Raw genomic sequence first — 10364 nt, 5'->3', positions numbered from 1 at the left:
TTATAAAGCCAAGCAGTCTCCAAATGCCAGTGTGAGAAGTATTTAATACTCTTTTTGAAACACCAGAAAATTATGGATGAAGCTGTAAGCCGGCAGTACTACACAACACACAAGCATGGGTAAGGCATGTCAGGTTCACCATTTCATACCGAAGCGGATTTATGTCCTGCTCACACCCCCGATCTCCCTCACCCCGCACACCGTAAAGTTTATTTCTACCGCTGGTTTTGCATCACCAGCGCACTCCCCGGCCCCGGCGGCTCTCGGTGCCGTGGGCAGGGTGCCGTGCCCGCGGCCGCCCCCGGCCGGAGGGTGGAGCCGCGCCGCCGCCTCGCCCCGCTCCTCCCGCGGCGTGCGCGGCCTCGGCGCTACGCGAGCGCGGGGATCCGCCGCGGCCTGCGGGCCGCCATGGCCGGGGAGGTGAAAACCAAGCTGTCCAAGAACCTGCTGCGCATGAAGGTGACGGGGGAAGGAGGGGAGGGCGAGCCGGAGGCCCGCGGGGGGGCTGGAAGCGGGGGCAGCAGGGCCGGGCACCGATGGCGAGCGGGGCCCGGCGCTGTGAGGCGCGGCCGGGCTGCGTGTCCCCGGCCACACGCGGCCGTACCGGACCCTGGTTTGGGGCATTGCCGTGCCCATCGCCGGCCACCCACGCTCCGGATAAACAGATGTGTTTATCCATGGGCTGCTCCCCCGGCAATAAATCGCTGATGCCGGCACCGAGCCGCTCGAACGCGGGGTTTACAAACTGCAAGGTTCGGTGCCGGAGAGCAGCCTCATGGTTCCAGCTAAAGCCTGGCCTCAAGGGCCAGCTCCAGCGCACCTTTTGGGAGTGCTTTCGTTCCAGCTCGCTCCTCTGCAGCTGGGTTGTTTGTTGTGAATTTAAATAAAAATATTTCAACGGCACATTGAAATGAAAATACCAATGCTGTTTGCTTTGCTTGGGGGTGGGGCTTTTAGTGTTGAGAAAAGAAAGTTTTGGTGTGTCCATTTTTACCCCTGTTTACATTGCTGGCTAAGCAAATCCCAGCCTGAATGGGGATTAGCATCCAGTATTAACCAGCCTTCCCAACTCATAAATGCCAGGGATCTTGGTAACATCCCGATGTGCTTATTACCCTTGGAATTGTGAATCTCGTGTCACCAGTGTGAAATTGGTCTCTGCTCACTGGCTAATGGATTCTGCTTCACACCATGTACTACAACTCCTAATTCAGTAGAGTACGTTCTCTGATTGATGGTCCTTTATTGCTGGAAAACAACCAGGAAAAGTTGAGTAACTTTTTTTTTCTTTTTATGTTAATATTCAATTTTTTAACTGAACATGATGGGGCCTTTGTGGCTTCTTGCTTGTGGTGTTTTATTTAGCCATTTTTTCCCCACGTATATGGGCCTATATTTCACATTCTGGCTGAAAAGAGTTAGCTGACTTCAGTTCAATTTTTCACATAAAGTGCACTCTGCTACAGTTGGATGATGGAATATTTACCCTAATTAACAGATGCTTCTAAATCTAAAACTTGTACACAGAAGGAACAAAATACATCTTGCCTCACTCTCTAAAGGGAGTAGGTGTTGAACTGAGTCAGCCAGCAATGTATGATACAGACTCCCATAACCTGGATGGCAGCATCATTACTTTTTCTTATTTTTATATAATGCACTTTTAAAATTAATTTTTTCTTTCTGTTGTTTGCCAGCATACTAACCCCCTGGAGATTTCAAAAGCAGGTTTTTGGCTTGTTTTTCTCTGGAAGGCCATGGAGAACCAGCCATGTGAATATGCTGCCATGACATTTGCAGGTTCACAGTCCAGGCAGTAATAACCAGCTTTGAAGAGATCAGTAGGTTTTGAAAAGGTCATACACAGATCTTGCATTTAGCACTTTGTTTCTGCAGATCCTCCTGTTTACAAATGTTTTAATGAAGCCTTTAGCAGCTGCCTCTGCAGGTAGTGATCCAATGTATTAGCAGAATTCAGCAGGTGGGTGCAGTGGCACCCAGAGGTGACGTGTGGTGGGTGGTGTTGGAGGGACCTTTTGCAGTAAATCCTGGGCCACATGGAGACACACTTTCAGATCTTGCACCATTTCATCCACGTCTCACAGCTTGGGGAAACTCACCCAAACAACTCCTCAGTTACTGACTTATAATACTCTGTGCCTACCACAACGGGTATATTTTTAATTCATCAGTGTGTGTTTACATTCGAGAGAAACCTGATCACATAATTTCTATCTAGGTTTTTCCTGTAGTAATCTTCAGGAACATAATCTTTAAAATGGAGTGTGAAATGATTATTTAATTGGGTTCTTGTAGCAGAATTTCTTGTGTTGAGATTTTCAACTGGCTAACCAATTTCCTTGAGCAATATGTTTTTCCACATGATAGATTCACTTATTTTCCTCAAGAAGATACTGTAATTTTAATTGGAAAGCTTTGACATATTCTGAATCGACTCAGAAAACAGAAGTCAATTTTTCTTTCATTAAAGATCTTGTACAGTGGATGCAAATAGAAATATAAAATGAAACACTAGCTCTGTTGGCTCGTACTTCTGAGTTTGGTTTGGTTGGGCATTTTGTATAGACTGAAAAGATGTGTGGGTTGTTTATAATACATACATTGCACACCTATATCACCTATATATTTTTACAGGACTGTGTGTGAACTGTACTGTTAGATTTGCCTCTGTCTGGGAGTTAGCTTGGTATAAATGTAGACCTCTGACAGGTACAGTTATCCAAACACTTTCTGTAGATCCTCAGAAAGGTCCCAACTTTTAGGGAGGTGGCACTATATGGGTTATCACCATAAAATTTTGAGGAGTTCTGTTTTTTCCCAGTATGTTTCATTGACATTGATTTGACTTAATTGTCACTCAGTTCAGGCACCTGACTTAAGACAAATGGAAATTAAAATGCTGTTTCACAGGCCTCAGGTCTGTAGTTCTGTGCTCTCAGCAGTTTTTTATAGGCTGTGACAGATGTCTTCTTCTACACCCAGCTGTTGAGAGGTTACTGTTCCTACCTGCCTGTTCCCATCCTCTGACAGAGGTTATCACCAAGGAAGCGAGTGACAGGAGTGTCCTTGTATTAGGAAAAACCAGCAGTCTTGCCCTAAACTCCATTATTGATCTCAGCTCTTTTGGCAGACTGTTCCTGCAGTGGGTGAACAGGTCCTTAAATACAGTGCTGGACCAGGACTTTGGTGGGTCAGTGAGAGCTGAAGAGCTGGGAACATCTTCCTTTAGCACAGCTGCATACAGAGGAGTTTTCCTCATAGTCTGGTTTCAAAGTCTTACATTTTTCCACTTCCAAAGGCAGGTTAGTGCCTTCACAGCTACAAACACATTCCAGTTCATTAAATCTGAGAAGAGGATGGTTGAAAATACAAAAAGTGGCCAGGCTGGTATAACCCACCTCTAGTTCTGAGCTCCAGTGCTGTTTGTACGGGTGGAGTTGGTTCCTGATGTGCAGCAATAACTTCAACACCATTGTCTTCTTTCTGGTCTACTGAAACATTAGATAAACGTTAGTAAAATTGGGGAATTGTGACAACTCCATCAAAACTAGCCAGGACAGGTCTGTTTCTTTATATGTAAGTACAGGTGTGACTGACTGTTGACTTTCAGTAGATAGCTGTGATCAGCAGCTGTTTTAATTTTCCATTGTCTGTTTGCACAAACTTTGACCAAACTCAGAGAAAAAAAAAAAATCACAAAAAACATTTACTTTGTATCAACTACTAAACATCATGTAATGGATAATTGCTATCATGTAATTACTGCATGTTCAGAAGATACCCATGATGCAGAAAACTGAAGCTGTGTGTTTGTGTCTTTCTTTGTAGTTCATGCAAAGGGGTTTGGATTCACAAACTAAAAAACAACTAGAAGAAGAAGAAAAGAAGATAATTAGTGAAGAACACTGGTATCTTGATGTACCAGATCTAAAGGAAAAAGAGTAAGCTTGTAATCTTTTGTACTTCTTATCGTCATTGGATTATTTTGAAATGGAAATAGCATATTCATATTATTTCCTGTAAGATAAGTATTATAAATAACCAGTTAACAGAAGCAAAAATAGTGACAGACCGGCATTACAACTTTTTTATTACTTATTTTTAGGGCTGTTCTTGAGGTTGCCTAGTGTAGTTTGACCTACTTTCAATTCTTGTGTGTGTTGTTTTCTTTCACTCACACATTCTTCTAGATGCATGCAATTAGTTTCTTTCAGTCAGGGTCCAATTCATTCATTGCTGCTTTTTCCCTTCATTAGAAACAAAGTTTGGAACCTTGTGTTAGTAAATTCAGCTCCAGACACATGGTTAAATCAATCAGGACAGTTCTGTCCTCTTGTGTCCAGCTCACTTCAAATCCTGGTTTTGAAATAGGAGGGATAATGGCAAAAATAAAGGAAGGCTTAGCTAATAAGGAAAAAAAGTGTCCTGCTCTTTAGAAAGGTGCCTTAAATAGCAGGAGAACTACTTTTGAAATTGCTTGGGTTTCATCCTTTCTAAAGTGAAAAAAAATTCCACTGAGGGAGAACATACATAGTTTTGAAAAAGCTGGGACCCAAGGAATTAACTGTAGCTGAATAAGGCCATTGATAACTCTTTTCCATTACTCTTGGTGGATATGACAAAAAGGTATTTGAGCTTCAGTTGGAGCAAGGAGTGTTCAGGCTGGACATTGGGAGAACTTTTGTAACAATAAGGCTATTGAAGCTCTGGAGTAGATTGCCTGAGGAGACACTGGATTCTTCATCATGAGAAGTCTTTTGAGGACAGGTTAGCTGGACCTCTGCTGTTCATGGCACATGTGTGAGTGATATTGCCTTGGGGCAGGACAATGAGCTCAATCTCTTTCTTCAGCCTGAGTTCTGTGATCATGAGAGTTTGATTTACATGGGAGATGAAGAGGATGAGGGAATAGGTACATGTGTGTGAGGAAAAGGATGGAACAATCCACCAAAGTACTTTTATCTGACACATGTATTATGAATGCCTCAGGGTCATGTTTCTTTTCTCACTCCATGCTCATTAAAAGAGGAAAAAAAGGAGGAAGAAGGGGGAAATCTGTCTGCTGAACAGAGAGTGACACAGTGTTTTATACCCTGACAGACTCAACTAATGCCAGGTCCAGCAACACAATGAAAAATTAATTAGAAGCTTTTGCCGGTATCGTAGTGCCACCTGGGGAGTGATATTTATGTGGTATTTTTATTCTGGCAAAAGTATTAATGTAGGCAGAACCATACCAGCAAAGAGTGCTTTTTGTCAGAAGAGTTAATTTTGCTTGTGGAGCTGGCACAGCTTTACTGACAAAAAGGATTCCTTTGCACTCCAAGCTCCTTTTACTGAAAGATTTATCAGGGCAATTGAGCAGAAAGTAGTTGATGGTTTAAAATACACTGTGGTTTTGTCTATTTGCGTGGGGGAAGACAGCACATCCTTTTTGCATTTGTTTAATTTGATAATTTTAAAGTGCATGGTTTGACAAAATGCTGGGTTTGGGGTTTCAGGAGCTGTATAATAGAAGAGAGAAGCTTTCTGCGCTGTGAGGATCTCGTTTATGGCAGAATGTCCTTCAAAGGGTTCAATCCTGAAATTGAGGTACCATTTCAGTGTCCTGCTTTGAGGTTGTCTCACATTAGGGTTGAAGCCCCTGGGGATGGGGATTTGAGCGTTCACACTGCAGCCTTATTGGCTTTTGCAGCACCTTCCATAAACCCTCCCATGTCCCAAAACTCCATCATTCAACCCTAAATGTTGATCAATGCAGCATCTGGTAAATAGAATCTTTTCAGCTCCCTGTGTTGTTGGTCAGTAATTGCACGACTCCTGCAGATTTTCCCTCCCTGAAGTGAGGAAACCATCCCACATGCTGCTCACCAAAACAAAAGCTCACTTTTCCTCCTGACATAGAATGCAGAGTCTGATCTACAAACATTCAACCCTATTTATTCAACACTTACTTGTATCAATAAGGCCTTAGAGTTCCAAAGTAAAAATGCTGGGCAAGAGTCTTTCATTTCTTTCTGGCATGATTCATGCTGATAGAAGCACACAGGGACAGGAATAAAAAGGTTAGCACTGAACCTGAAGCAGGAGGATGAAGGTGTAAAGACTGAGAGATTTGCAGAAGGCCATGTAAGGTAATTTCCTAGGAGATTCTTCCAGTTACTTTGAACTTGCTGTCCCTGTGACTGAGCATATGATTGCTTCATGGCTTTTACTGTAAATGCTTGAAAATATTCTTTCTTTTTAACAAAACCATTTCAAGGTCTGTGTGTGCTAACATCACAATGAAAAATTAATTATGATCTGGTCTCCTGGAGATGTTTGGAGGAGTGCCCTCTAGGATGTTTGAGTAGTACAATACAATGAAAACGCTGGCTCTGTTGCCTTTTCTTCCTGAGTTTTTATAATGATGGCTCTAGCCTAACCAGGAACAGAAAATAATTACTAAATTTGATTCTTACCTCTTATGCTCTTCTACCAGTGAATTTCAGCACTGTTGCCATTGTGTCATGGTCACATGCTTAAGCTGTTTCTCACTTCATTTTCAGAAGTTAATGATCCAAATGAACTCTAAGTGCAAGGAGGATAAAATCGAAGAGGATGATAAAATGGAGGCTGATGTGTCAGATGAAGAAATGGCCAGAAGGTAAGTTACATTTTATGACATAATCAGTACTAGCTAGGAATATGATACGTTACTGTATTATGTGTGGGGAAATAAAACCCAAAAATGAAACAAACAAAAATTTAAAAAAGCCCACAATAGATATGGAACTGTACCAAATTGATTTTCCAGGAATGCTGGTGTATATTCATTTGAATATCAATTGCATTTGGGGGTAAATTCTCCATCACTTGTAGGGATTTTCTGCCCTTTGATATCCAGGTATTCCATGCTAATTCCCTCCTTGTTACCAGCTGCTAACAAATTGAAGCTGAGTGAATAATAATGTAATAAGTCATGCAGTACTTGTGCTTCTCCAAGCTTTTAATGCCCAGGTTTTTTACACCACTTGAATTGTTGATTATGTTTAGGAGATGCACCACGATTTTTCCTCTGATTTTAGTTGAAGGTGTAATTTTTTTTATTCTCTCTACAGATATGAAACACTAGTGGGAACAATAGGGAAGAAATTTTTGAGAAAAAGGGACCAACGTGTACTCAAGGATGATGATGAAGATGAAGATGATGAAGTTGAAGAGGGGAATAGTAACACAAGACCTAGTAAAAGAGCTAAGAAAATGTTCTTAAAACCTCACGATTAAGGTCAACTGCACAAGTGGAGCTTGTTACCTAATGCCTACCAAACCAAGAGTACCAAGAACTGGAGATTGTTTGGAGTTTTTGTTATTTAATGTAAAGGGTGGATTTGTAAATCTGTTCTATTCTCATTGAAATTTCTACCATCCACAGGACAGACACTTTCCAAAGTGGGTGTTTATATAATGGATGTTGTACATCCTTGCCTCTCTCAGCAGCTTTTCATGACTGGGACACTCATCCCATCAGTCTCTTTAAATGTTCTGCATAGTTAAACTGCGTGTTGCATGCAATCAAAAGCAACGTTATTTACAATTTAGGATAACATCTGAAAGAAGTATTTGGAGTAAAGATGAGCTGTGTCCAATTCAGTAAGGCAGTTCAGCTTTCACTGCTTGCCTTATTATGAAAATGAAACCTGCGCTCTCTTCAAATTGAAAAAAGTCAGCAGAAACATGCTTGGTTTGTGGTCTTTTTTACTGTGCTAAAAATAAGATGAGAGAAGAACAGAGAAATAAAATCCACTTTATTGAATTTTATTTTTTATAAAGTTTATTTAAAAATAGAGGATTTTGTAGTGAAACTTTTTTTTTAATACAGCAAGCCAAATATTGGGCGACGTTTACAGTTTGACATCTGAGCAGATTGTGAATCTTAGTTTCTGCCTTCCAAAAGAAATTTGCTAATTTTGCCTCTTTTTCAGCAAAAAAATCCAATCTTATAATTATGTAAGTCTTGTCATAAAAGCATAATAACAGTTTCGGAAACATACTTGAAAGCAGAATAAAAACTGTGGGGTTTTGTGTTGATGATTGTGGATTAGTTTATTTAGTGTAAAAAAATTATGCTTAATACAGTCTTGATACAAGGAGAAATCCTGTTTTTGTGCTGGCCACAGATGTCCCCCAACATTTAGCTGAGTGCACTGATTTATTTAGCATGTGATGAAGCCATCTGAAGTAGTATTAGGATAGAAACACCATTCTCTTTGGTCAGTTGGTGCTCTGGGTCTTTTGCAAAACATCAGTGTGTTCTTGTCTAAAATCATAGCAATTCTTTGTGCACAGCCTTTCAACAAGAAATATTGCTATTGCTGCATTTCCTCAGGATGTCCAAGCTACTCATCCTTAATGCTGGCTCTCTGCAGAAAGGAATTTGTTAATTGAAGTAAGGGGTGGCCATTTTGCCATGGGCACGAGGCTTTTTTTTGGTATTTTTTTAACAGCTCAGTGAAACAAGATGTGAAACTCAATTATTTAAAGAAAGACACACTGTGTCTGCTGTATTTTGCTTGTGATACATGAACTGTGATCCATATATCAGGAGCACCTAATTAGATATTCAAGATGGATAACACCATGGAAAGAGAAATATACTTTTAACCTAGTAAGGGGACTTTGTGCAGGTGGAAAGGCTGTGATTCATGATCTGAGATAGTTTTTCAGAGCTAATTAAATGCTACTGGTTCAATTACTTAAAACCTGATCATATATTACTGCTAGCTGAAAAGGAGTTAATGATGGCAAGACATTTTTCTTCCCATGGAAGATGTGACCTGAGCTATGAAATGATTTATTGTTGGTCATCACAAGAAAAACTTGGAATACATCCCATTATTCTTGCTTATTAGTAGGAAAATGATTCCTCTGAATGGATTTCTTGAATGGAGAGTGAATTTCTGCATAGCTGTGCTGAATAATTGAGGGGTGAGGTGTGTTCTGGTGAACCACCAGCAACCAGGAGATGTCACTGCAATTGCATGTCCTGAGAGACTTGAGTTGGGGAAGTGTCCAGTGGTGCCATGTAAAGAAGCTTTTGGGTTATTTTGGTAACAGCAGTGGCTGAGATGAATTCTATGTGGAGTCTTCCTTTTTCAGGCTTCTGCAGAGAGCTCTCCTGCATTGCAGGGTTCTGTTCAGTCCAGTGGGGAGTAATTCTGATTAAGGGCATTCTGCCTCCTGAATTTCATGCTATTTCCTGAGGGATAGCTGGACATGAGAGTGCCACGGTTCATGGATAAGCACATGAAAAGCTAAAGAGCTTCCTAGAAAATCCACAATTTTGGAATTGGGACAGAGGAAGGTTGGTTCTGTTCCAACAGAACTGTGTTGAACAAACTGTGAAGAAAAGGTAGATTTTAGTTTATTGTCTTTAAATCTGGGAGCTTTGCTGTTCACATTCAGCTGGTGGCTCAGAGCTACTTATTTTTAGCACAATCTTTTATTCATGGGGCATTTGCAAAATGTGCCTTTAAAAGCACCATCCATAGTGTGTTATTGTGAGCAAGACAAAACCACAACTCAGCCCTGTGTGACTTTTTAAATGTACCTTAAGTACAGAGTTACAAGCAGACATGGTGGGATGTTCTGAAACACCTGTCTGCATTTCCAATGGTATAAATACATTTATGGAGGGATTTAAGTCCGACTCGAGCTTCCTACCTGAGGTAGAAACATTCTGCTGTATAAAATCTATGCTTGAACTACTCTTGACAGAGGTGTAAGCATAGCAGTGAAATATTCATAAAGCAAACCTGCATTGATTCAGGCTTCAGTACATTTTATGTGCAAGCTCCGAAGCTGTAGCACTTTCCCAAGTGGTCATGTTTCTAAATGAAAGTGTTTCTTCTCTGGAAACAGAAGCAAGTTGGGTAAGTAGTGGTTTTGTTACAGAAAATGGCTACCTGCAAACTGGTAAAGTGTTACCAGACACCAGAAGTGTTTGTGTCTGTGACCCTGAAGTGTGGTTTTTAGTGATCACTGACAGCTCTTGTATGTCTGTCCCTTGCCATGTGAAGTTTGGTCCCTCCCTTTGGCCAGCTGGTGGTGCTTATTTTGTAATAAGTGCTGGGCTTGAAAGTATTGAACAACTTTGTCTTTCTTGCTGATGTTTCTCTTTTGCTTCTATTTTGCTTAGTATTGGATCTTAAAAAATCCAGGACCAGAGTCCAACTGAAGTGAGCCATCCAGTGTGAATTTAGTAATGCTTGAGCTGATTAAACTTTGCTTCTTGGGGAGGGGCAGGATGTTCAGTGATGCTGTGGAGTTTGAACCATGTTTCTTGTGCTCTGTCTTGTTCTCTA

The 10364-nt window shown here is 41.0% G+C and overlaps 1 protein-coding gene across 1 annotated transcript; it reads left to right on the top strand.

Annotated features, from left to right (window-relative positions):
- The first annotated feature begins 298 nt into the window (after positions 1–298).
- MPHOSPH6 (M-phase phosphoprotein 6) lies at positions 299–8091 on the top strand. The gene is made up of 5 exons (XM_071440759.1): positions 299–459; positions 3850–3962; positions 5523–5613; positions 6570–6667; positions 7122–8091. The coding sequence occupies exons 1-5, from the start codon at positions 409–411 to the stop codon at positions 7285–7287; spliced, it is 519 nt and encodes a 172-aa protein (XP_071296860.1). The 5' UTR covers positions 299–408; the 3' UTR covers positions 7288–8091.
- The last annotated feature ends 2273 nt before the right edge of the window (positions 8092–10364 follow it).

The sequence above is a fragment of the Agelaius tricolor genome, unplaced genomic scaffold (genome assembly GCF_023055355.1).
Source record: "Agelaius tricolor isolate 1412-34295 unplaced genomic scaffold, bAgeTri1.0.p SCAF_15, whole genome shotgun sequence".
Lineage (NCBI taxonomy): Eukaryota > Metazoa > Chordata > Aves > Passeriformes > Icteridae > Agelaius > Agelaius tricolor.
Note: the sequence above shows the minus strand (reverse complement) of the source record. Positions and strands in the feature narration are given on the sequence as shown.

What these genes read in the sequence shown, in the direction of transcription:
- MPHOSPH6 (XM_071440759.1), top strand. Translation starts at nt 409, where the DNA reads ATGGCCGGGGAGGTGAAAACCAAGCTGTCCAAGAACCTGCTGCGCATG. An exon ending in AGAACCTGCTGCGCATGAAG is followed by an intron (nt 460 to 3,849) that starts GTGACGGGGGAA and finishes CTTTCTTTGTAG; the next exon opens with TTCATGCAAAGGGGTTTGGA. An exon ending in GATGAAGAAATGGCCAGAAG is followed by an intron (nt 6,668 to 7,121) that starts GTAAGTTACATT and finishes TTCTCTCTACAG; the next exon opens with ATATGAAACACTAGTGGGAA.